Source organism: Manis pentadactyla, chromosome 11 (assembly GCF_030020395.1).
Source record: "Manis pentadactyla isolate mManPen7 chromosome 11, mManPen7.hap1, whole genome shotgun sequence".
Classification (NCBI taxonomy): Eukaryota; Metazoa; Chordata; class Mammalia; order Pholidota; family Manidae; genus Manis; species Manis pentadactyla.
In genome coordinates this window covers 4,884,922-4,911,641 of record NC_080029.1, presented here as the reverse complement: position 1 = coordinate 4,911,641, position 26,720 = coordinate 4,884,922, and the positions used below count along the sequence as shown (strand labels likewise).

Below are 26,720 nucleotides of genomic sequence, written 5' to 3'. Positions count from 1 at the left end.
TTGGTGTTCAAGGGGCGTCCACAGGGAGGTGGTGCATGGAAGGCATGGAGTTGGTCCCATGGGGGGTCAGGAGTGCCCCCAAGGGCCCCCAAATTAATGTCCCAATGCCTGCCCTCCCTGCCCTGGAGCCCAGGTGAGAAGGAGCTGCCATTCAATACTTTGATGACCAGGTTCATTACTGCCCACCAAGAACCCACGCTGGCTTCATTAATTAGGCCACCCCACCGACGGCTCACCACTGCAGCCAAACATGGCACACATTAATTGGAACAGTGGGGGTGCCTGTTTCTGGAATTCTGGGGATCAGGAAGGTAATCAGGGCTGTGGGAGGCTCATCGGTGACCCTGGACTATGGGGTGTGGAGCCGCGGGCCCACTCTGTACCCCCTCCACGCCTCACTGGCCTCTTTGGTATGCCCTGGGTCCCTGGTTGGTCCCACTCTGCCCTCAGCTCCCCACCTACCCCGCACCTCTCCATACCCACAGGAGACAGTCCTGAGGGTGAAACAGTCTGGAAAGAAATGCCTGGAGCTATGACAGTGGACTTTCAGCATCAGCGGTGGGCTAGGAGGCACTGTGGCTGAGTAACAAGGCCACCTTTCTAGGCATCAGTTTCCCCATCTGTAATCAAAGCCCAAAGGGGCACTTGCGACCATTATGATCTCCTTCTGGAAGGTTCTCCCTGAGATAAGCCCCATTCAATCATTTGCTCACGCAGTGAGACCTACTGTGTGCCATGGTGGTGTCCCCATTACCTCCTCACCCAAGGCCTGGGGCAGTGGGGTATGCTGCCCCTTGTATAGATGAAGGAACCGTGGCCTGGGGGCGAGGGCCTTTCTCAAGGGCACCTGCCTAGTGAGCAGGGAGCCAGGACTAGGACTCCCCCAGGATGCCCTGCTCTCTCCAGGGCGGCCTCCCCAAATGTCACCAATGGTCCCCAACCCCGGCCCTCACCCTCCTGCCAGGCACAGGGCTGGCAGCGCCACACCCTGCTGAGCAGAGTTCCCCCATCCTGCGGCCGCGAGGGGCATGCAGCAGGTTCCACGGCCTGCCGCATCCCCCCAGCACACACTTGGTGTACGCCCAGGCCTGCCCAGCTCCGTGGTCATCTTCTCAGGTGGAGACAGCTCCACTGAGACGGACGCCCCAGCGCGCTGCCCCCAGAGCCTCTGGGCGGCTATGGGGGATGGGGGAGGAACCGACTCGCAGGTGGCAGGGAGGGGGAAGGGAGCGTGTACAGGCGCAGGGGGCCAGCGCCCGGGGCAGGGCACGGGTGAGGCCTCATAGCGGCTGCTTTGGCCCTGGGTAACGGGGTCAGGCGCAACTCCGAGAACAGCCACACAGCACACCCTTGCTCTAAAGTACCCAGCCACCACCAGGACTGGCGACGTGCCCTGCCTGGGCACAGTGCAGACAGTCTAGGGGTGCAGCAGGCCCCTGCCCCCGGCTCTGGGATTCTCTCGTGGTCCCGACTCAGTCTAGGACCATCAGTCTCATCCCCCCAGCCCTGCCTCACCGGGTTCTCCTTCACAATGGGAAGAGTGCCACCTGCCCAATGGTTGGTGAGATAGGGCCAAGTGAGGCCATCTGGGGGAGGGCAGGCAGTTAACAGCCAGAACTAAGCAATACAGCACTAACCACGTGCCAATTTAATCCTCAAAACAGCCTACTAAGGTAGGTGCTATTATTATTATATCCATTTCACAGAGGCAGAAACTGAGAATCAGGTTCAGAAATTCGCCCAAGACCACAGAGCCAGTAAACAGCAGATCTGGAATTCAAGTCCATTGACTCTACCTTCTGATCATATACTTCATCAGGGAGGCTTCCCAGAGGAGCGGGGTCTCAGATGGGCTGTGCGGACAGGAGACTTTGAAGGGCAGGACTGAAGAAAAGAGAACAGTCCATGAGGAGGGTCTCTTGTAATGCCCTGATTCCCAAAGCTGAGGAAAAATATCAAGGTGTGGTGGTCATTCACACCATAGTAAGAATTAGTCCATAAGCCTTTCTCCTCTAGGATCAGGTTTAGAAGTGGAGAGCCTTAAGGACCCCACTCAGGGTGGGGCTGGGTCTGCTGGCTGGGGTGGAGAAGACAAGGGGTGGACAGTAGAGGGTCTAAAGGGAAGGCACAAGGCAACTCAACAGCAGCCCTGGAGGTGTCAGGTGAAACCCAGCAAGTGGCCAGCCCCACTGCAGGACTTCCTGTTGAGCTGACAGGTCTGAGACCACATGCCAGTCAGGGCTCAGGTCTCCAGTGAGCATCAACTGCCCGCCCACTCTGCCCCAGGGACTGGGGTGCCCTCCAGCACAGGGGCCTGCCCAGAGCAGGTGGGTAGCAGTTTGCTACAGAAAAGGGGACACCCTGGGCCTGTAGGCAAGCCAGCAGCCTGCACAGCTGCCAACCCCTCTCCCCCCACAGCTGTCCCTGTCCCAGGTCACGGCCGCTCCAGCCTCTCAGTCGCTCAGGCCTGACACCCAGAGGTTGTCCAGGTGCACCCCCTTCCTTCGCACCCCACATTCAGTCTGTCAGGAGACCCATACACTTTCCTCCACGACATACCAGAATCCTCTGCCCACCTCAGTGGCCAGCGCCCCAGTGAGAGCTGCCATCCCCTCTCCCCGGCCCCTGCACTGGCCTCTGCCTGGGCTCCCACCTCTGTCCCATTCCCCGGCCCGGTCTCAGTGCAGCACAGACCTGGCCACATCATGGCCCTGCTCACAAGCCCTCAGCAGTCCCCAAGGGCCAGGGTCAAAGGTCCTTTCTGGACCCCACGGCTCCACCTGTCCCCCGTCATCTCCCTGGCCTCCCAGGCACTGGGCCCAACCACCCGGGCCTCTCTCGTTTCCTGTGGTGAGCTACCTCCTCTCACCTCTGCACCTGCTGCTCCCTCTGCCTGGAGCTCTCTCCGCCTGAACGCCGGCGTGGCGTCCCTGCCGTCTGCTCAGCTCCTCACCCAGGCGTCACCCTCCCAGGCCTGCCCAGGCCATGCTCTGTGGAACTGCAGTCCCCACCCTCACCCCGTCACTGCCCTTCTGGTTTGGGGTGGGAGTTTTGGTCCCACAGCACCGGTTGTATGATTTACTTTAAAAAGTTTTCTGTCCCCCCTAACTAGAGGATGTCTGTGTCACCACTGTACCCTCAGTGCTGGCAACAGCCTCTGGCCGGTAGTGGGTGCTCAAGAAATATCTGTCAAATATGCGATCAATGAACATATCAAATCACCAGGACAACCCAGAGGGCACCCCCGGGACAGAGGACTCCCTGGAGGGGCAGGCGTGGAGGTGGGCAGGCCAGGGCACTGTGACCATGGGAGCAGAGCCATGCCAGGGCTGAAGGGGGCCTGGATGCCACACAAGGGGTTTGGGTCTTCTGAGGGGCATGTGGGAGCCTGGAGGTTTTGGGGGTGCTCCCTCAGCTCTGAACTTCAAGAAGGGCACTGGTGTGGCCCTAAGGAGGGGGGTCTTGGAAGCAGGGGACAGGAAGCCTGCCTGAGGGGACAGGCGTCCTGGGCATCCACAGGCCAGCAGGCTGCCTCATTTGGCCCAAACACAGGGAGGACCCCTCCCACTGGTCAGGGTCCAGCTGTTTGGAGGGACAGTGGCTTTCCTGGCCCCAGAGGCTTGGACAAGCCCCCTTCTGCCTCTGGTCTCAGTTTCCCCAAACCCCATCCAGCGATGTGATCCGTCATGGCTGGGAGGGCAAGAGGCCGAGAATTCCAAGGAGGTCAGACCTCCTACCACTGTGCCTTTGCCCATGCCGTTCCCTGCCAGGCACACTCCCCTCACTCCAACTCATCTCAGTTCAAGTGTCCGTTTCTTTCAGGCCAAATCCCTCCGCAGAGGTTCTCATAGCTCTGAGGGCCTCTCAACAGGTGATTAAAAACCCAAAAACACCCCTACTACCCGAGGGCTGAGTGGGGGGCGAGTGGGGGGGAGCCTCTGCTCAGGCATCATGAGAAGGGGGACACAGCAGCCCCACCTCCTCCTCCTCACTGTTTGCCACAGTTTAGTCTTAGTAAGAGCATTTACTGAGCACTTACTATGTACCAGTTCTAAGCATGGGAGACCAGCAGAGGCTGCTGTTCTTGGGTGGGGGGGTTGGAGACAGGTAATAAGATAAATTAAAAACATCTCAACTCAGGTGGGATCCAAGTGGCAGAGGGATGGAGGGTTATCCTGTAAACAGAGCGAGTGGTCAGGAAAGCTCCTGTCCCCATGACATCTGAAAAAGATGTGAAGGAGGGGAGGCATGAGTCATGTGGTATCTGGGGGAGAGCATTCCAGGCAGAAGGGAAGAGCATGTGCAAAGACCCTGTGGCCGGAGCTGATGGAACAGCCAGGAGGCCAGGTGGCTAGGAGGCGGCGGGAGAGTCATGGGAGATGAAGTCAGTGTGATGTTACATCTGTGAGATGACCTGGAATCCGTCAGTCTCTGTCTCTAGGCTGCCAGCCTGAGTTGCCCGTAGCATCCCCAGCCTGGAGAACGTCAGTCAGCACGGGGACCACGACTGTTAGTCACATGAGCAGATCAGAGATTATGGGCCCCAACATTTTCATGTCCCTATGTGAAAAAATCAATTTCAAGTGGATTAAAGACCAATAGTTTCATAACAATAGAAGGGTTTCTTCAACAAGATACAAAAAGCCTTAATCAAAAAGTAAATGCCTAAAATGTTCAACGGAATTAAAAGTAGAACTGTTCATCGGCGGGCCATTTAAATTGTGAAAAGCAAGCAACCAGCAGGAGGTCTATCTGCCACATGGGTAACTGACAAGGACTACGGGAAGAACCCCTGCAAATCAGCATGACAGCCTGATGGGCAAGCGTGCACAGGACGCACAAAAGAGGAACCCCAAGGGGGCGGTAGTCCAGGGAAGAGCCCCGTGCCCGCCACCTGAGGATGCCAAGTGTTGGGAGGCCGTGGGGACACGGAGCTTCCTTCTGCAGGGCGATGGCTGACCAAAGGCGTGCCACCGGCTGCAGAAGGTCCACCCTGGGCGTGCCCCCAGAACTGCCACACGTTTGCCCGAACACCTGGACAGAGATGTCCGCTGCCCCTTCATTCACACGGTCCAGGCTGGAAGCTACCCCGACGCCCACCACCGAGTAAACAGATCGCACTGACTTTGCTCGCAAATGCCGCTCCCTGCGACAGCCAACAAGGGACAGCTCCGTGCGCTCCTGCAAACACCACGCTTTGGTGAGAAAATGCCAGCCTGAAAAGCATAAGCTGAGACTCTGTACGTGAGGTTCTAGACCAGGCAACACAAAGCCCTGTCAGGGAGGGAGGCTCTGAGGGGGCCGAGCCGCAGGGAGAACACGGAGCCCCAGCACAAGCCAGGACCGGGGAGCCCCCCAAGCAGCTGGAGGCGGCCGTGAAGGGGGGAGGGTCTGCAGGGTGGGGGGCCTGGAGGGCTGGCAGCATTCGGTTTCCTGACCTGTGCGGCGGTCATCGTGAACTCAATCTCTAAACTGCCCAGATATGTGTTACTTTTTCTGTATGCCTGTCACAGTTCACAGCTCTGAACAAGTCAGTGTGGTGGGGGAGGGGCAGACTCAGAATGGGAGGGGCGGTGGGTGTCCTGGGCGCCTTCTGCATCCCAGCTGCCATGCGAGGCAACTGACCCACTTTCCTAGTATGCTAGAGGGACCAACGCTCACACAGAGGAGGGGGCTTGCCCCCAGGCGCGCAGCCCGGTGGCCAGGATGGTCGTGAAGGCAGGGGGCCCTGTACAGGGGGAGGCAAGGAGGGGATTAATTTGGGGATTAGCGGCGCAGCCGCCTCAGCACACAGAGAGCCAGCCGGGACTCACTAATATCTGCAAATATTTGCGTGTCACAGAAAGACTTTTCCAAGTGGGAGGATGGCTGAATGAGAGAGAGGCAAGGGGCAGGGGGCACACACGGGGCCAGTGCAGGGCCAGTAAGGCCTTGGGGAGCCTTCCAGTGGGCCAGCCCCTCCCGGGCCCTGGGGCTGCAGGAATGGCGGGGGTCAGACCCACGCTCTGCTGGAACAGGCCGACCTCTACTGCCGGCCCCTCACCTGTCTCCCTGAACACATCCTTGCCTCCTCAAGGCCCTAGGGCCTTTGTGCCCCTTGGAAGGCCCGTCCTGTCTGTCCTTGCAAACATGTATCCATCTTCAAGCCTTGGTTCAAGTGTTCTCACTTCCAGGAAGCCCTCCCTGATACCCCAGGCCAGTGCCCCAGCCTGGAATTCCTAGAAGGACCTGTTGATGGGCCTGTGCCCCTGCTCTGGAGGGCTAGCCTGAGTCTTACTGTGTCTCTGTGTCCAGTGCCGGACCTGGCACAGGGAGCAGGAATGAGTCCCCTTGGGGCTGAGCGGCAAGAGGGTCACAAAAAAGCCACAGAGATAAGGTCAGGGAGGACAAGTAGTTTGTCATGTAGACAAGAAGGCAGGTGGAAGGGCATTCTAGGCAGAAGGAACAGCATGGCAAAGGCAGAGAGTTTGTTCAGGCCTCAGAAGTGGCCCTGCAGGGAGGAGGGGGAGCTGCAGAGGGGCTGGGGCAGGGAAGGCCCTGCTTGCAAGAGTCACTGAGGGTGACAACATAGCCCTTTTGCTCATTCAACGAATATTTGCTAGACCTCCCCACAAGTCAGGCTTGGTGGCTGGCACCAGGGGTGGGGGTATGTATGTCACGTGTCGATGGGCAGAGGGCCTGCCCCCTCAGAGCTCAGTTCAGATTCCCAGGCCTGGCTTGCTACTGGCAGACACTGACTTGGGGAGCAGGAGGCAGGATCTGGGCATGGCTTGTCTCTTCAGACACCCCAAAACCCCTTCACTTGGACCACAAGTGCATCTCCTCCTGCCTGGGGCACCCATACTGTGCAGTTCAGATGCTCCACAGTGAACCTCCACCTGGGCCCCTGATATGGGCTAGGACCCAGGTAGGCATGGCACCCACAGCAGTTCATGTCATCCTACCAAGAACCCTGCAAGGTGGGGTGTTAGATCTTTACATCTGAGGAAACTGAGGCCCAGAGAGGGTCAGGACTTTGCCAGACACTGGCCTGTGGGACTCCAAACCCTGTAACTTACCGTGCAGGACACCATGCTGACCAACGTCCCCTACAGGCTTCTGGGCCTCTTAGTCCTGGACCCCTGACACTAAATGCAGGACAGGGGCAGCTTAGACCCTACAGGGGCAGCCCCTGCACTGGGCAGGAAGGAATGGTCTGGAAAGGCCCTCAAGGTAGCTCTGAGAACTCTGAGAGGAGGGCAGGACCCTCCCTAATTCTGCGAGGCTATGCTGGGTCCTGGACACATGGGACCCCTGCTCCTGCTAGCTCCAGACTTCTGCCTCAGCTGACAGGGTGTGTGGGCCAATGCAGCCTAGAAGCCCAGGGCCTGACACTGCCCCCAGCCTTAGGACTCGGCCGAGGGAAGCCCTCAGCCCACCAGGCAAAGCCTGATGCCCTCAGAAGCTCAGGAAGCAATCTGCCCACCCAGATCACCTGCCCACCTGTATCCTCTACCAGGCTGGGTCATGTCTCTGTCCCTGCTGCCCAGCACACAAAGTGGGCACTCAAGAGCCTTAACTGGGCATGGGAGAGTGGGAGAGAAAGAGAACCACAGGGGAACCTCCCCAGGTTGGCCACAGGGCACCCCCCAAAGACCTCCTTTCCTCAAGTCCCAGGGGAGTTAAGTAGCATCCCCTCCTCCGCAGGAAACCCATTCCAGGTCAGGGCACTGGTGAGATGACAGCCACTGTGGAGCGCTAGGGAGGGTCCTGGCCTGGGGTCAGGGGCCTGGGTTCTGGCCTGAGCTCATCTGTGTGGCCGTAAACAGAGCTGCCACTCCCTGGGCCTCCTCAACCCCACCTAGACCTTGACCATGACAAGGTGGGCCTGGCTGAAGGTCTCATTTTGGGTCTGAACTATGCCAACCTGAGATTGGACCCCTCCTCCCAGCCCAGGACAAGTGGGTGGTGGCCTTGTGGGACCCGGGAGGAAGGGTGGGGTGCGGCTGTTGGGCGCTGCACTCCACTTCAGTGGCCAGGAGATGGCCCTGCTCTGAGCATCCAGGCTGGGGTCTCTGTGTGAGCCCACCTACCCAAGGCTCCCACACGGGCGTGCCCAAGCGACTCGCTCCCAGTACTAAGGTTCAGCTGAGGAGGCCCTGGGTCCCCTGCCCCCTGGACCCCGGGATCTGCCCTGTTACAAGCCTGGGCTCCGCTGGGTCCCTGCCCCGCAGGACCTCCATGCACCTGCTAGAGCCCGCGGCACAGATGCTGAGTCTGGCCTTGGGAGGGAGGAGGAAGGGAGGCCAAAGGACCCTCTAGACGGAGAGGGTGCCGATACTCAGCAGCCAGAGCCGGGCCTGCTGCCCACACAACGCCTCGGCTCAGACTCCGGAAGGAAAACACCGGAGGGGTGTTCCCAAAGTGGGGGTCAGGATGGCCGAGGGAAGTCGCGGAGGAAGTCGTGAATATTCAGATCGGCCGATCCCGGCGCGCCACGAAGGACCAGGGGAGTCCCCAGAGGCTCAAAGTTTAGCACCCGGAGGGAAGCCACGGGGGACAGTCCCCAGACGCCGTCGCGGGGTTCCCCCAGAATGGCTCCAAAGGCGACCTCCTCGGCCGGCAGCGAGCACTCCATCCCCCACCCCGCCCCCACAAGGCGGAAACTTGAAAGCTGAGAACCAGGCAACTGTCCGCTGGGGGTGGGGGGCCCTGCGGGCGCGGGGCCCCGGGGCGGAACAGCAGGAGCGGAGACCCGGGGGGTCCCGGGAGAACCATCGAGAGTCCAGGCCAGGGCCCGGCGGCCGGCGCACGCCGCGTACGCGCCCGCCCAGCCCTCGCCGGCGCGCCTCCTCCCCCGCCGCCGGGGGCCCCCGCGCGGGGCTCCCCAGGGTCTTGCCGCGCGCGCACACGCACCACACACAGGCGCACCGGCCCGCGCCGGGCCTCCCGGGTGGGCGCGGGCCCCCTGGCGGCTTCGGGCAGGGCCCTGTCCCCCGCCCTCCCCAGCGCCCCCTCCGCCGACCCGGCCCCGCGAGCCGCGCCCGGGAGACGCTGCACTCACCTGAGTTTCTCCATGTCTGCGGCAGAGGCCTGCGAGAAACCAAACGAGAGGGTCAGCGGGCAGGAGACGTGAGCTCCGGGGCCGCGCCGGGCGCAGCGGGCACCCCCGCGGGGCTGGGGGGGTGGGTGGGAAGCCCGGTCCGCGCGCCCCCAGCCGCCGGCAGCGGTTCTGGGACTCAGTCGGGGGGCCCGGCCCCGGCCGAGTAACAGGTGAGCCCGCCCCGGCCGCCGCGCTCCCCGGCACCGAGTTACGCCCCCCGGGGAGAGGAGGGGGCTGGCCCGGAGACTCGGGGTGGCGCGGCCCGGGGGCATCCAAGGCTCGCCCGGAGGAGGGGGACTGGGCCCGGCCCCGTTAGCTCTTCCGCGACCGAAACCCCCGCTGCTCCCCCCACCCCCCCTTTAACCCTCCCAGCCCCGCGCTCCTTCCTTGAGGAAGCCGAGCTCGAAACGCAGAATCTCCGAGTCGGAGAAGGTTCAACCCGGGGGACTGGTAGCCGTACGGGACTGCTGAACCCGACACTCGCACAATCCGAGGGTGACTGCATTTGGGGCCCCAGACTACTCAGTCAGGACCCCGCTGGCCTCGGGTTCCGCGGTTCCGGGCCTGGCTCGCCCCTCCCGGGCCCGAGGGATTAACCCTTACGCACCCTGCTCGCGCGCGGGGCTCCCTGCCCGGCTTGCGCAGACCCGCCCGCGCGTGGCTCGGAGACCCTCCCTGCCCAGCCCGGCGCAGCGGGGCAGCCCTCCGTGCACCGGCCGGGAGGACCCACCCGCTGCCGTTAACCCTACGGGCGCCGGCGGACGGCCCGGACCGCAAGCGGCCGGGGCGGGATCGCACTTCCTGCGCGGAGCGAGGGGCGCGGGGCGGGATCTCCTCTGCCCGGGGGAGGCCGCTCCGGGGGCTTCCCCCAGGCTTTCCGAGCCATGACGCGCCTTAAGGGGGCCGGGGAGCCGAACCCAGGGACCACGCGACACACCTGGGAAGACTGATGACTGCCCATTCCGGCCCCTCGCGCCGGGCGCCGCCGCCGCGTCCGCCGGGAGCGCGCTCCGCTCGGGTCCGGGCCCCACACCGCCTCCCCCGCCGCCCCTCCGGGTGAGAGCGCAGCCCCGCCGCTGGGAGGCCTGGCCCGGGGGCCTCGGCCGCCAGCTCCCCGGGCGCTCGGGCAGCCCTCCCGGGACTCCGCCGGCCTGTTTCCTTACCTGCGAGCTGGGGCTGGGGGCGGGGGGAAGCGGACGAGGCGCTCTGTGCCCTTGAGCCCCGGCGGGCTGCGGAGGGGCTGGGGGGCGGGAAGGAATTTCAGGAGAAAGGATCCCCAAGGGGCCGGGATTGGCTGCCAGACATAATCTCCAACACTCTGAAAGTTGTCGGAGCCCACGAGCCCGGACCCCTCTATATACCCTCCTCCAGCGATACGAAGAGCGGCCTCTCCCCGGCCCACCCCTCCCCCAAAGCCCCGGATGTACCCCAGGCCCACCTTTCCCAGGTCCCCATCACCGCGCGCAGCACCCTAGATCCCAGCATACAGCAGGCGCTCAATAAACACATGCGACGCATGCCTGGATCACCGTGGCACGCCCTTTCCTGACGATTGCTTTCTGGCTGTGAGTTCCGGGCTTCGGGCAGAAGCCCCGTCCCTTCACCAGGGCACCCCCAGCGCCCAGCAGGCCTGACCTCCGCTGGGCAAGCGCGGGTGGGAGGAGCCGTGCCTTCCTAGGGGCAACCCCCACCAGGTTCGGATCCAAGCCCAAAAGTCCCAGAGTTCCCTCATCTACCAACGGTTCCCCACTCATTCATTAGCTGCAGGCCAAGTTCTTGGGCTGGGGAGCGGGCAGCATATGCCCGCCAGAGGTTAATGGTTAAGAAATGAACCCCCACCCTGGTCCTGGGCGTCCACCCTGAGCACAGTAGCAAAGATAATGACACCACCACCCACCTCCCCTTACTCGCTGATAGCACAGTCTGCTCTCCAGGGCCACTAGCAGGGTGGCTGTCACTCCCATTTACAGACGAGGAAAGCAAAGCTCAAAGAGATGCGCCCAGCCAGGCCTGGATCCCATTCCTAGAGAGGAGCCTCTCCCACCCAAAGGCTGGGGCACCCCTCACAGGTCTATTGCCTCAATCACTCACAGTCAATGACCTGCCAGGAGGGTTGTCTAAAATTAATAAGAATATATTAAAATTTAATTTAAAAATTTAGCATTAATTATTTATATCGAATGTTTCAGCTCTTCTAAAAGGCCAGTCTCCCAGAAGGGACTCTGGAAAAGGCTTCTGAGTAGCCCTGGTGGCAGGGGGTGGGGAGTAAGTCGGGGTGGAGGCTGACAGGGAACAGGAGGGGACCGAGCTCTGGCACCTCAGCAGCCCCTCCCTCCACTCCGCTATTCCAAGCCCTGGAGTCTGGCTCTGCTCCTACCACGATGTCTCAAATTCTCCCCAAACCCAGTGCCTATGCCGCAAACACTGGCTTCACTCTTAAAGGCTGCCTCCTCCAGGCAGCCCTCCATGGAGATCCAGCAGAGTTGTTGGGTTTGGACTTCCACACCAGATCCTCCTTGGGACAGGGCCTGTGTCTCCCAGAGGTGTCCTGTGGCTGGCTCAGCAGCTTGCCCAGTGGGTGGGAGGCATGCCCAAGGCCCTGGATGTGCACGTGATGAGCTGTCACAGCTGTGTGCCATTGGGAGCGGGGAGAGCAGTGAGGCTGGCTCTACGGGGAGGTGCCTTTGGCAATGATCTTGGTACTGGGGCCAGAGCCCCACGTTTAAGTCTTGACTGTGTAATTCATGACCACAAGATCTGGGGGTGATCCTGAGAAGTTCCTGTTGTGGATTGGGAAGCCAAGACCAGAGCTTGAGATGGCTTTTGCTCAAAGTTACCTGAGGTTAGCTGAGGCCTGGGGGCTGGGGGCAGGGGGCCAATGGGGGCTCTGCCTGGGCCTTGGGCCAGAGCTGGTGCCTCTGCTATAGGAGGAGGGCAGGGGCAGGTGGGGACTGTGAGTATGAGGGCCTGTGGGATGTCCAGGGTCCCCAGTGTGCAGTGACGGGGCAGGAAATGCCTCCTGACCCCTCTAGGGACTTGCAGGCAAGTGGGATCTGGGTGCTCTCCTCACACAGGGGGGTACTCTGAGTGTTCTGGAGGACAGCCCATCCCTGCTCTGGGGGCTGTCATTCCTGCCACCCCACACTCACGGCCTCATCCCTCTTTCTGTAGCACACCTGCGGCCTCATCACTGTCTGCCCTAAACTCTCCCATGTCCCCTCCAGGTGGGTCAGCCCAGCTGCCACCTGTTTTCTCTTGACATCATGCAAACCCGACTATAGGCCAAGCTGGACTACACCACGTGCCCCTGCCCCTGTCCACCTGCTATCTCCTCCCTCCTGAGAATGCCCATCCCCTCCCACAGCCCGCTCTGAGCTCCCTGCTGACCACCAGGGCCCCACTGCCTCCCTCCTGCACCTGCTGCCTTTTCTTATTCCCTGAGTGCCTCTGAGCTTCAGGAGGGTCATCTGGGTCAGGAGAAGGCCCACCCACTCTTTAGTGGGCCCCACTCTGTTGCCAGCACAGCCTTCAGCCCCGCTATGGAAACCAATCCCATTTAAACCCCATAGCAACTTTGTGAGGTGGGTCTTACAACACCCATTTTACAGATGCCAAAACAGGCTCCAAGAGGCGACACCCTGCAACTTGCATGCACCCACGTGGAGATTTGGAGCCAGGGCTCTCATCAGCCTTCCACAGCTGCCACCCTCCCTGTGGCATCTGGGTAGGGTGACTGGCACACAGTAGGAGCTCCCAGGAGGTGATGGAGGGAGGCAACTCTGTGCCATCAGTCCGGCCTCGGGGAGGGGATGTTATATGCAGATTTGGCCCCACCTAACACTCTGACCGCAGTCCCCCACTTGCCCCTCACTTGGCATACACTGGCCACACTGACCACCTTGCTGGTCCTAAGCTGACCTGGCTTGATCCTGCCTCAGGGCCTTTGCACTTATTGCCTCTGGATGGAATGCTCTGCCCCAAATCTCTGCATGGCTGGTGACGTCCTTCTCTGGCCACCCACCCACAGTAATCCCTCTCCCCCACCAAATGGCTTCTCATCCTCCTTGGTCAGCTGCCTGCCCCCACACCCCCTTCTCCCACCCTTGCACTGTAAACGATGTCTCTGACAGCAGCGCCCTCCATTTCGGCCACCATGTCTATCCCCAGGGCCTGGCACGGAGGGCTTCCAATGGCAGTTGGTGACGTCTGAATGACTGCAGTTGCTCTTAATCCCCAGCCAAAGGACCTGCTGCCCACCCCCATCCTCTAGCCTGTTCTCGCGGCCCACATTGTCCGCACACCATCCCGTGCCCCTCCCTAAAGCCCATCTTCATGCTCAGGGGGCACCTGAGCACACTTGGTTCCTGGCACGGAATCCACACAACTGCACATCTGCACAGAGTCCCACCCAGGGAGCCCCTGTGCAGATGTGGGTCAGTCCAGCTCTGGCTGCCACGAGCACATGTGTGAATCCTCGCCAGGACCGTGTTGCCAGTCGCATTGCTGCCCATCGCCCCCCAAACCTTCAATTCTTGAAATTACAGGAAGGAAAGCAAGTTCCCACCTGGGGAGGGGTCTGCTGGGTGCCAAGGGCCACACTGGGGACACAGGGCCCTGGGCTCTGGTCCCAGCTCTGCTTCTGACCTCCTGTGTGGCCCTGGGTGACTCCAGCCCCAGAGCTCAGCCCCTTGGGCCTCCTTCCATCCTCTCCGGGCTCCAGCTTCACTGGTTTCCCCGTTGCCCTGCTCCCCCTCCCACCTCAAGGGAAGGAAGCAAGCTGAGGAATATGGTGGGCAGAGATGAGGCCTGGGCTGGCGGGGGGCACCAATCCCAGGCACGGCCAGGGCAGGGCCACCCACCTCCCACTGACAGAGATTTGGGCCTCATAGGCAGCTGTGTGACCTCGGGCGAGTCTCTCAACGTCCTTACGGATTGGAGATAAGGTAGAAATTCTTGAAATGACATTATTAGTGACAAGGCGGCCATGTGTAAGGGATTGTCGGGAACAAGGTTAGTAAAGGGCTATGGCCACTCTGGAGAACGAGCCTCTTAATTCAAGCATTTGGGTTTGACACCCTTCTAAGATGTTTTACATCCTTCCTTGTCTTTTTGCATTCACTCAACTAACATTTACCGTGTGCCCTCTTCTAGAAGATTCAGCAGTGAACAAACTGAAGGCAATTCTGTGCTCTCGTGGTGCTGATATTCTCCCAGCGTCTGATGGGAGGAGCCACTGAGCAGGGAGGGAAGAGGAAGGGGAGGCTGCGGCCAAGCTGGGGGTTGCAGCTGCCAACAGGGAGGTCAGGATGGAATGTGAACAAGGACTGGGTAGCTGGTGGGAGGAGCAGGCCCTGAGTGTGGGGTCCTGGTCACCAGAAGTAGGGGCCCAGTTGGGTGAAGAAAATCAGGGTTTAGGTCCAGAGGTTAGGCATCTATCAGATGTCCCAGAAAGGACATGGACAAGGGGGTGGGTACAGGTATTTGGAGTTCAAAGGGGGGTCACCCAGGGAGTGAGGGCAGATGGGAAGAGGATTTGGCCAAGGTCAGGGCCCAGGGAAGGGGCAGAGCCAGCCAAGGAGCCGGAGAAGAAGCAGGCAGGCAGGCAGGCAGGAGGAGAGCAGGGTATCCCCAGGAGGAGGGAGGACACGGCAGTGACACCGACTGTCCGGGCGAGAAGCTGACCTGGTGTCCCTCAGTATCCCCTGTGGGGCTAGCCTGTGCAGGGCACACAGTGGGCCATCCACCCACAGCGTAGCCACAATGCCAAGGTGGCATTACTTGATCAAGGGGAAAGGGGTGGGCACTCGCTCAAGGTCAGCCAGCAAGGTGGGGACCTGAACCCTGGCCTGGCTTGGGGCTGTCCTCAGATAGGGCCAGGGAGCTCCTTCCCCTTGGGGGCCCAGAGGACCTGGCTTCGGGCTGATGGGTGTGTGCCCCGCCCCCCGTCTGAGCCCCCAGCTAGCCCGGGCTCTGCGTGGCCTGGGCAAGGCCTCGGTCCCCAGCCGTGCGCCAGGGCAGATGGGAAGCTTGACGGACTAGGCCAGCGGCTGCAAACTGGCCTCTTAAGCTGAACCTGGCCCACCAGCGTGTTGTATTTGGCCTACAAGAGGGTTTTAAGATTTTAAAAAACATTTGAGCCAATATTTAAAAATCGGGAGCATTTACATTTTAAAATCCGTAGTTTTGGCTTCTACTAAAAATGTGGAAGATCTGGAAGCTCAGGCCCACACAGCTGGGGAGCCAGGAAGCAGCCGCCCCCTCCAGAAGCACTTTGGGGGTCCCCCGCTGGGAAGAAGCACTGCCCACACCTCGGCTTGCCCTGCCGATCTATCGATCTATGGGGAGACGGAGGCCTGGAGGAATGTGTTGAGGCCACTCAGCAGGATCCGGCTGCGCCGCTTGGGATCTAACCTGGGCCGCTCCGGAGCCCCCAGCCTGCCGCTCCGGCCATGACCCCAGCCCTGGCCCTCCTACCTCTTCTGATTCTTTTGTTCCCAGGAAACAGCTGGTTTGAGTCATTCACACTGAAGTATGAGTGAGCCTTGGAACCAGGTCTGGGGACAGTGACAGGTAGAGGTCCCAGGGACCTTCTGCAGTGGTTTCTTGCTTGCTGGACAATGAAGGGGAAGACAGGGTCACCCCTGGCCACCCAACCAGACAGGGCAGAGGCAGGGCTGACATCCAGGGCCCTCCCCTGGTCTGTGGCTTCTTCCCTGAAGTGGTTAGTGGTGGAACCCCAGGCACTGTCCCTCTGGGTCGATGACTGGAGGCCGGAGGTCTGGCCTGCTGCCCCACAGCTCCAACCCCACCCAGGGGGCTGTTCTGGGGGCACAGGCCTGTCCAGGTCAGGAGGGCAGGAGATGTGGTGGGGCTGTCACCACCATCTTCATCCCTGTCATCATCCCAGTGACTGAGTCCCTGTGGGTGCCTGGTTCACTGAGCCAGGGCAGGACCCGGCCAGGACCCCACCTGGCTCAGCTCTCTGTGCCGGTCCCTGGTCCGTGAAGTGGGCCTGGTACCGGTGCCCTCTCAGCACCTGGTTAGAGTATTTGCTGTGAGATGGAGGGGCCCAGGTGCTCACTATGACCCTGGCGTGGGGTAGGGGCTGATGCCCACCTTTCCCTTCAAGGAGCCTATGCCAGCTGCTTGGGAAGGACCCCCAGGGCAGGACCCCACCCCCAGCACCCACTGCTGGGACCCAACAGGTAGGTCCCCATGGCCCTTGCTGCCTGGCAGCCCCAGGAGGCATGTGTGAGGAGCCTTAGGACACGAAGCCTCCAGCGGCCTGGGTGCCATGGGCTCCCTGGGGCCCTGCGGCCCCCAGAGTGAGTCTGTAGGATGTGCAGAGCTCACTGCAGTGGCGGTGAGATGGGGTCCCTGGTTGCCAGGCCCTTGAGGAGGACGCCGGAGCATGGTGCTTACTGGGAGCCAGGTGGACTCTTCCCCACCACAAGGCAAAGGGAAAATCATGGCTATTCCTGCCTTTTCACAGCTGGAGAAACCCAGGCCCAGGAGGGGGTGCCCTGTCCAGGCGACCAGCAGGCAGCAGACCCTTGATCCCAGTCTAACGTGAGCTGAGAACTCTGGGCTGAGCTGGGTACAGCTGGTCGCAGCAGCCCCACAGGGGAGGGCTGGGGCACTTCAAGTACCAGAACGCCCCCCTAGCTGTGCACCCCCGGCTTTCCCTGGAGAGAGAGGCAGATGCCCTGAGGGCAAACGACACCCAGGAGCAGAGGGCAGAGGGAGGTTAAGCCCGCCTGGGCCCAACCCCTGCTCCTGTGCACAACCTCTGTGTGCCTCAGTCTCCTCCCCTGTACACCGGGGCATGGACGGACCCCTGAGCTTGGCTTCAAGAGCGAAAGCAGCGCGAGGAAGGGCTCCACAGGCATCAGCTATGGCCCCACCCAGGACTTCTCTGTTAAAACAAGTTCTCCCTGAAGGGAAGCCATTGTGAGAGGGGCCTGGTGGAGATCTCCACCTGCCTGGCCCTGCAGCCCTCACGATGCTGTCCACCCCAGGGAAGTAGGGGTGGGGCAAAGTCCTCAACAGCCCATAGGACTCACCCTGGCCTCAGGGGACACGGATGGCTAGGGGACAGAGGTCAGCGCCGAGCAGGCTGGGTGCTGGTACCCTGACGTTCTGCACAGCTCAACTTCCTTCTCACCCATCTTCCTGCCTGAGCATCTGAGCCCAGGGTGTGTGTCTGGAGCACAGTACAGAGGTGCAGAGAAAGACCCCTATATTTAGATCTGGAGACCTTAGTCCAAGCCCAGGACCCCCACGTGACCTGGGGCAAGCAGCAGCCCTCAGAGCGTCGGTTTCCAGCTCCATAAAAGGGAGACAGCTGTGAAGGACATGGACCCACCTAGCTGCCTGACAGGACTGTGCACCCTACCTCACGTGGAGGTGTCTGAGGTTCACAATTTCGAAGGGATAATCACATGAAATCCTGTCGTAAGATGCCAGGGGCTCAGCCAATGGGGTGGTATTATTATTGTTTACTCATGCACACTCAGTCCAGAATTATTCTGCCTGTCCCAAAGCCAGACATTTCACCTTAGAGATTCATTCTTTTGGCACTGAAGGTCTTTCCTGTTACAGTTATTATAAAAGGGGTGTCACTGAGGGAATCTGGGGAGGTCAGCAGGACTTGTGGGGAAAGGGCACGTGGAGGGAGAAGGTGAGGGGCCACAGCACACCCCTTCTGGGGGATGGGCTGGGCTGAGACTCACCCGGCTGGGAGGCCTCTGGAGGGGGGCTGCTGGGCTTCCATTCCTGACGCTGCCCACGGGAGACCCGTTGATCTCCACAGCCTGGCCCGGCCTTGCGCGGCTTGAAGCCTCACCTGCCACCTCCGAGGACAGTTGGGGGCTCAGGGGCAGGGTCTTCTCTGGGGCTGCAGCCCCAGCAAGGGGCTCCTGGGCCAGGACTGGGCCTTGCTCACCCGGGGCAGTCTCCGAGCTGAGGCCTTTGAGCCCCCGGAAGGCCCCCAGGGTCCCAGGGTCCAGCACCCGCACGGTGACCTCATCCAGGAACCTGGAGAAGGACAGCCTGGCCTCCCGTCGGCAGCGCAGCTGGGCCAGGGGGTTGGTGCTCAGGGGCTTGGGGGTGGACAGCAGGCTGGGTAATGCCTGTGTCTCCTCCTGGCCAAGCCGTGCCGCCCAGCCAGGGTGAGATGTCTGGCCCTGGGGGTTCTGACCTGGGCTGGGGCTTGGTCTGCACCTTTGAAGGTCTTCTCCGCATGCTTCCTTCCTGGGGGCTTCGGCCCTGGGCTCCATAAGGGAGCTGTGGCCATCCTGCTGGGGACTGCCGGGGTTAGGATCCTGTGCCCCAGAGCCAGCCCCTGAGAGCATCCTCCTTAGTTCAGGGTTAAGCCTAAGTACCTCGCTGACCCCCACTTCTCTCCTTCCAGGGGCTGGGATCCCTGTGCCCTGTGTAGTGAGGGGTCAGGGCCACCTGTCCCTCACTAGCCAGTGATCAGTTGAATGCCGCCTGCCCATTGATCCAGAGAGCATGTGGTAGAGGGGCCTCCTCCCCCTAAATTGATTCTTCCTAATGGGAGCTGGGCTTCAGGCTTAGAAAGTGCTAGAGAAAAGAAGGTCGCGTCCTGGCCTCTGTCTGCCTAGGGAGGCAGCCTGCATTGAATGAGCACCCACTGTGTGCGGGTGGGGAGGGGTGGGCTCTGGGCTGGGCCTCACACACTCCACTCATGATGTCTCCTTATCTCCTCTGCCAGGCGTGGTGTTGGGTGCAGGGACACGGAAAAGCAGGCTCCCACCATGACAAGGGTGAGCCCAGGGCTTGAAGGGGAAATTAGAACTACATCAGTCTGGCAAAATAGGAGGGTGTGGTAGAGACTGCTAGCTGCCCACTGTTCTCCCATTCTTTAGTAAAGAACCCTCATTTTATTCTGGAGGCTAGATACCCAGTTAAAAGACTACATTTCCCAGGCTTCTTTGCAGCCAGGGGTAGCCAAAGAAATATAAACAGAAATTATTGGGTGTGACTTGTGGGAATTCTCCTTAAAAGGGATCAAACAGCTTGCCTGTGCCCTTTTTGCTCCCACTCTCCACCTTCCTGCTTCATATCTGGAATATGGAAGTGATGGTTGGAGCTGTTGCATCTATACTGCACCATGTAGTAAACTTGTGGTGCCACATACCAAGGATGGAGGACAGAGAGAGAGAAGGAACATGGGTTCCTGGTGACCACTGAGTCATCATCACACTTGGACCACCTGCCTCTGGCAAATCTTTAACTTGGGAGAAATAACCCCCTGTCTTATTTAACCCATGGTTATTTCCAGTCCTTATTACTAATTGCTATGTGCAATTCAATGATACACAGGGGAGAAGGTGAGGAACAGCATCAAATAATGCTGTGAGGCAAGAGCCTTTGGCACATGGGGGCCCAGGGTGTAATTAGATGGGTAGTGGGATGGGGGAGAAGAGAAGGGCCAGAACCAGGCTTGGGCATTTCTTGTTTGTATGAAGAGAAACATGCCTGTCCCTGGCATCTCAGGAATCCAGGTGTCCAGGAAGGACTCCTTCAGAGGATGTTTTACTGAGAGGTGGTGGCCCCAGGTCCTTGGCTGGCCAGCTAGTGGTCATAACCACCATCCCCAGGGCTGGCATCTTGTTCTGCTTGGAGCATGGCCTAGGCCCTCTTTGGCATTGCCTGCTCATGGCTGTGTACCTGGAGCCCCTACCCACCTGGCAGTGCCCAGATGCTTCATCAAGTGCTAGGGACCCCTTCTCCTCTGGCTCAGATGGACATCTGTCTGGATGCCCCACAGCACCCCAAATGAATGTCTGAAAAGCTCCATGAGCTCAGATGCCCAAGAAAAGGAGAAGAGCTGCCTGGACCCTCCTCTCCACCAAATCTCCCCCTAATCACCAGGCCTGGGCCATTCAGCATCTCTCAGACTGACTACTTCCCTCTCTTCCCACTGTCACCTTGCTGGTCTCAGATGCCATCAGGACTCACCTGGGCACCTGCAATTACCCCTCTCTGGGGCTCCTGACCTGATGCCAGTGTGAACTGTTAAAGGTGCAGACCAGGTGACGGGACAGAGTGATGCATTCATGTGCTCTTTAAGGCCCTGGAAGCCCAATGTCTTCTCTAGAGACACTGAGGTGTCTTCTGTACCCAGCCCTTTGCACACATTCCGACCCCCACCCGTCAAAGAACTTTCACCAAGTTCCTGAATGTGCTAAGCTCTGTCTTAAGGCTAAGTTCTCAGGGCCTTTGCTGTTCCCTCTGCCAGGAGCACTCTCCCACCCTCTTCCTTCCTGTCCTTCTCATCACCTTATTCCCATCAGGGACTCAGTCCAACAGCCTGTCCCCCTGCACCCCCAGATAGATCTGGTACCCCTGTCATAAGCCTTGCTCTTAACGTGGTGCTCAACTGTAAATGTTTGCAATCATTTGTCGATTGCCTATGTGCCCCTAGAATGCAAGCTCCACTCTATCCCTGTTCTCTGTGCAGGGCCAGGCACACAGCAGGTGCTCAATAAGTAGTCCTTGAATGAATGAATAAGTGAATGTATCACATGTTCCAACTGTCAGTTCACAAACACCCGCAGCCTGGCTGGACCTCCGGTGGGTAGGACACAGGGAAATCAGGGATCTCAGGCTTTTGGAAAAGCCACAGTGTCCCCCACCTCTGTAGTCCCCTGGTGGCCACCCCTTTGCACCTACACAACCCCTCGCCAGCAGCAGCCATCTAGCTGTTGCCTTATCCCCAGGGGGAACGGGACTTGGAGGCCGGCAGACCCAAGGTCAAATTCCTCTCCAACACTACACCAGGCCCTTGGGCAAGTCATATCCCTCTTCATTGTCATGTGGGGACAGAGTGGTGCCAGCCTGGGGACAGTGGTGGGCAGCAGTGTGAGAGGACACGTGCAGGGTGACTTCCTCACAGATCTTGGAACCTAGTAGGACCTCAGGACTCATTAGCATGGGTCTTCACTTTGTCCTAAAGTGTGCACTTGCAGGAGTGTCCTGGGGGCCCTGGCCAGACAGTTCTCTGAGCTTCTCCCAGAGCTGCCGGCTCCATCAGCCAAGTTCCTGTTGTCATAACAACCCACTGGCTCTCAGCCGCCTGGGCCCAAGGCCCCGGAGAACGCTGTCAGCTGCCGAGGCTTGCAGCCCAGGCCTGCTCACCTCTCAGCGCCTGGGCTGCCTCTCCCAGAAGGGCTTCCAGCGTCCAGGCATGGCAGCCCCCCCAACCGTCTCATCAGGTTCAGCCCCCTTCCTGAGCCCCTCTCATGTGCCATGCTCACACCATGGCCCGAATCTTCACTCAGCTCTGTGCAGTGGGACAGCTGCGAACTCTTATGCTAAAAGGAGCAGCGACTCGTGGAGACAGAGTGACTTGTCTGCGGGCACACGGCTCGGATGTGGCAAACTCAGGGTGGGGTCCCCAGAGGTCACAGACTTAGGCCAGCTCCTCTCCAGGACCTCCTCGGCCCCTCCACCACTGCCTAGCCCCACCTGGCTTCTGTGGTTGGGAAGCTGGCCCCTGTGAGCTCCCCCTTGCCTCCCAGGGCTGGCACAGGAAGACCTGGCTACAGGGTGCCGGTGGGACCCTGCAGGATGGGCAGGGCACGCAGGGCATCTGCTGAGAGTGCCAAACATCATCTCACTGCATCACCTCCAGCTGCAATTGCTACCCCACTCTGCAGAGGAGGACATGGGACTTGAGGGGTTACTGGGAAGCAGCCACAGCTGCCATATGCCAGCTGCTGCAGTAAACACCGCAGGAGTGCGGCCACCTTCCCTAAGCCTCCCTCAGCCCTGCACAGAGGTTTCTATTGCCATCCCCTTTTATGGACCAGGAAGCTGAGGGTCTGAGAAGTCTTGCATTGTGCTTTTAACCACCTTGCCTCGTTGCTTCTAGATATTTCTGAGCTGGCCTGAGAACCCCAAGGGTGGCCCCAGGACTTGGCTGTCTTGAGTCCCCTCCCAGACTACATGCTCATGCTCTGTGCCACTGGTGGGTGTCTGCACCCTGGATTCTGCTCCAGCCTTTCTTCCTCAGAAGGCATGTGCACTTGAGCCAGCCAGAGCTTCCAGAAAGTGTGCTTGGGCGAGGGAGTCCCTGCAGGATGCCCTGCTGGTCATCTGTCTTCACAAGAGGCTATGCTGCTGCTTCACTGTGCAGCTTGCAACTGGAGAGTCCTCATATTCTCATGCTCTCTCCCCAGCCCTGCAGCCTCACCTTCATGCTATCATGGGGACCAGAGGGCATGTGAGCAAGATACCAGCATCTGGGGAAGCAAGATGCTCCACCCACCCAACCATCCTTCCACCCATCCATCCTGTGACCGTTCACGTGTCAGCACGTCCCTATTCATGCGCTGGTGCATCCTTCCTTGCCTGCACCTGCCATCTGCTGAATGCATCCCCTTTCTACCTGTCACCGCATTCCTGTATCCATTCATCCACATGCCTATCCCTCTTACTTGTATCATATCCAGACAGCCACCTGTCCATCTATCAACAAGTGGCCATTTGTGCATGGACCCACCCCACCATGCCAGTACCCATGTATTCATTAACATCCATTCCTGCACCTATCCATCCACTCATTCCTATATCCATCACCTTATTGACACTGTTCAAGGACCCGTCCACCCAGCCCAGCATCCCATCACTGACAACATCGATTCAGTAGCCTCCATGTTCTCAAGCTTGTATCTATCCATCCTGACATGTACTCCTGTATCCATCCATCCATTTTTAGATACTTCCATCCATTCATTCACCCATCTTGCCATATGCATCAGAAAGCCATCTTCCCAGCTATCAACCCATCCATGTATCCACCCACTGCTATCTTGTTCTAGCCGTCCAGTCCAGTATCCTTATCCACTCTTCCATCCATTCACCCACTCGTCCCTATCTATCTTGCCACTTATATCCATCAATCTCTCCTCCCATCTGTCTACCCCTTTAGCTGCCCATCCATGCATCCAGTGATCTGTCCTACTGTGCCACCCATCCTTATCTGTCCACCCACCATTCACCCACTGTCCGCCTCGGGCCACCCCACTTGCTTCTCTGCCTGTGCACAGCAGGGTGCACAGGGACAGTGTGCCAGGGGAATGCAGCATTCATTCACTTGCTCATTGCACACTCCTTCCCCTAAGATTGACCCCGTAGAGTCAGCACCGGTCAGCTTCTCCCACCAGCTACCATCTGGCGCCTGCTCTCAGGCCAGGAATGTCACTCCCCTGACTGCGATAGGCATTGCACCCCAGAGAGGAGTGGGGCCTGGAGGTCACGCAGTGCATCAGGGGCAGAGGCTAAGAACTGTAACCCATGACTCCGGACTCCCATCCAGGCCTAGTGACCAACTCTGCACAGGAAGGACCCTGGGGCAATTCTAGGCCAACCCATGAGCCTCAGGGTCACCCCTAGATTTGTCCTTAGAAGTCTCACCTGCTTTGAGAGGAGGAGCCACATCTCCCTGCCCCATGGCCATACCCTTGACCTCCAAACTCCAGCAGCACTGAACCTCTTCTGACTCCTGCACTCTCCCCTTTCACCCCCAGGCCTGACCCATGCTGTACCTCTGGCATTTCTCACCTGTTTGACTCCTGCTCAGCCCTTGGGCCCCACCTCCTGGCCCTCGGGAAGTCATCTGGACTGTACTCAAAGGAGCCATTGATTCCTAGGCTACTCTCATTCCCTCCCACACATCCGTTCTTCATTCATTTTCCAACATCAGGTGCCTGCAGGGGTCGGGGCATGCTTTCCAACTGCTGCGTGGGGTTAGTGCAGGAAAATGAGTCTATGGGGCCCACACATAGTAGGTGCTCAGTCAACGGCAGCTGCCGTGGGCCAGACCCTGTGCCTGAGAGTCTACAGAGTGCACAGGAGATCATCTTCCAGACTGCTTCTGACTCATTTTCCCTCCCCGACCTGGAAATGTCCCACGCCCCAGGCCCAGGGAGAGCCTGTCCCATATGGCTGAGGTTCCAGGCAGCCCTCGCCCTCCCCACTCAGAGTCCCAGGTGTGACGACTCCAGGTTCTGATGACAGAGGGGTGCAGAGCACAGGAATCTATAAATACGAGACAATAGCTCGGGAGTGTCCTCCAGGCAGTGCAGCCACCCCTTGCCCAGCAACGGCATGTTCAACAGCCGGGAAGAAGCCACATCTGCCACTGGGCTTGCTTTCTGTGCCGCCCTGATTATAGTGAGAGGCAGGAAAATTAAGGGTTTTGGGGGGATGCTGCCAGGGCCCTCACTACCGCCTCCCCATCCTGCACGTCACAGATGCCAGGCAGAGCCGCCTCCATCGGCCACTTGCCCCAGGCAGCAGTCCACACTGGCCTCACCCAACAGCACATCACAGTCTATGAGGGGCTTTCTCCCAAGGTCCACCCCGGCTCCAGGAGTGGAAAGGGTCTCTGCTGCAGTTGGGAGGTGGAGGGAACTGGGGTCCAGCGAAGGGAGAAGACCCGTCCGTGGCCCTTAGAGATCTAGGGCACTAGGGCCTGGAAAGGAGCCAGGCCCATCGACACACTCCCTGCATGCCCCAGGGCCTTGCTCCTGGTCTTCACTGACCCACCAAGGCCACCCAGGGCTCGGGCTTTACAGGTGCTCTGCATTCACCAGCCCCCACTCACTCCTGGGTGCCTACTCCTTCCCATCCTCTGGCTCAGGGGACTCCAGGACGTCAACCACACTGTTCCTGCCCCAAAGGAACCACACTGGGGATGGGGTGGGGCACAGACAAGGAAGGAAACACCTCTAAATCAGGCAGGAAGCGGAAGCGCTAGGGCAGAAATCCCCATCCAAAGTGCTGGGGTTCTGGGAAGCTGGAGCGCCAGCTGAGCGGCCCTGGGCGCGCCCTGGCCCTCCCTGAGCCTCAGTTTCCTAGCTTGTAACTGAGGAGAATAATAGTACCTGCCGTGCAGGTACCGAGAAGAGCTAGGGTGTCTGAGGCCGGGGCGCGCCCACGCGCCGCAAACGCTCCGCGAAGCAGCCCCTGGTCCAGCCTCCTCCCGGCTCCTCGGCCGGCCGCGTGGCCTCGCGGAGTCGGGTCTGCCCTGCCCCCTGACGCAGGGCTCGGCGAGGCCTCCTGCAGCCCGGCCCCCGGACGGGCCGGCGGGCTCCCGACCCTCAGGCCTCGCCCTGGGCGCCCGGCCCACCCTCCCGCCGGCTGCGGGGGCGCGCGAGGGCCCTGCAAACCGGACCGGGCGCCCCGGCCCGCCGCGGGGGGTGGCATGGTGGGGAGCAGGGCCCCGCGCTGAGGCCGCGTCCCCGGCCCGCCCGCCGCAGGGGGAGTCGCGGGCGTGGGGCGAGGCGGACGGCCAGGGGCTGGGCCGGAGAGGGGGCGCCGCGCCGAGACCGCCGCGAGACGTGGGTGGCGCCCGCCCCGCCTCCACGCCGGTGCCCAGCCCTGCCCCCCGGCTCTCAGGTACTCACCGCCCGGCGCAGCCGGCCCGGCCGGCGGCCGCCCGTCCACATGGCGCCCGTGCAGCCGCGCCGCTCGCCGCCGCCGCCGCCGCGCTTGGATCCCGCCGCCGCCCGCCTGCGCCTCGCCGAGGCCCCGCGCTCCGGGAGCTGGGGCTCCCCGCTCCTCCCGGCTTCCCGCGGGGAGCGCCCGCCCCCCGCCCCCAGCGCGGCTCCCCGCCAGCCCCGGCCCCGCGCAGCCGCGGCGGATTCGGCGACTCCCCCCGCACCCCAGCCGGGGCGCACTCTGGGGGCGCGGGCCCGGCCTCGCGGCGCGGGGGTGCGGCGTGGGCGCTGGAGCTGGGAAGGAATGGCGCCGGGGCAGGGAATGAATGAACCTGGGCGAGCATGAATGGCGGCCGCGTGAATGAATGAGTGCGGGGCGTGCAAGCAGGAGGAACGAATGAGTGAGGAACGAATGCACGAGGGACTTGAGTGAGAGTGAAAGGGCCCTTAAAGGGGGCCCCTCAGTGCTGACCTGTCCAACCCATCCAACCTTCCATTCATTCAGTCCCTCAACATTGATTGGGACGCCAACTACATACCAGCCCTGTTCTAGGCCCCAGGGATATGGCGACGAATGAAGGCAAGTTCCAGCCCTTTCAACCTCACGAAGTAGAAACTTCTAGGCTACAGGGCATGACCCAACCCAGCTACCCCTCTCCAGGCGCTGCGCCACCCCATCCGATGGGCGGCTCCCTCCATCACTGCAGGTGCCTACCCTGCCTGACCCAGAGCACCTGGGGGATGGGGGCGGGGCCGGGCTGCCTTCCGTCCCCGGAGCCCTCAGAAAGGAGCGGTGGCCTCTGGAGGGTCGGTTTTGCCCCAGGAACCTTCAGCTAGAGCACCCACCTCTTTGCCTGCAGCAGAGCCCAAGGCTGGCTCAGTCCTGGCTCTGAGAAAGGGTGAGGGGTGAACACACCCTTTCCTCTCTGAGGCCTAAGGCTGGGTGACTCTGATGGCCCAAGCCACGCTGGGGCCTCCTCAAGAAGCAGTCAATTCTGAGGACATCAGAGCTCCCAGGGGGCACCTGAACAAGTCGGGAGCCCAGCCAGCCAGCAGCAGCCAACATATGCACCCAGGAAAAAGCACAAGGGGGCCAGAGAGGATCCTGTGTATTGGAAAGAGAGGTCATGAAACCCGTGCACTTTATTCCTGTCCTCCCTCAGGAC

General features: G+C 60.5%; 1 protein-coding gene across 11 annotated transcripts in view; it reads right to left on the bottom strand.

Moving 5' to 3' along the window:
• Window positions 1-25,678, bottom strand: part of BEGAIN (brain enriched guanylate kinase associated) — a 47,102-nt gene extending 21,424 nt beyond the window's left edge. For 2 of the 11 annotated variants that reach the window (XM_036881962.2, XM_036881966.2), the window contains exons 1-2: window positions 25,522-25,678; window positions 9,044-9,072 (exon numbers count right to left, since the gene is read on the bottom strand). In XM_036881962.2, the coding sequence (XP_036737857.2) occupies window positions 9,044-9,072; window positions 25,522-25,563 (71 nt within the window). In that variant the 5' untranslated portion in view covers window positions 25,564-25,678. Of the gene's footprint in view, window positions 1-9,043; window positions 9,073-9,542; window positions 11,211-25,521 lie in introns of those variants that run through there. The other 9 variants (XM_036881959.2, XM_036881968.2, XM_036881960.2 and 6 more) reach the window with 6 other exon arrangements.
• Window positions 25,679-26,720: the final 1,042 nt, after the last annotated feature.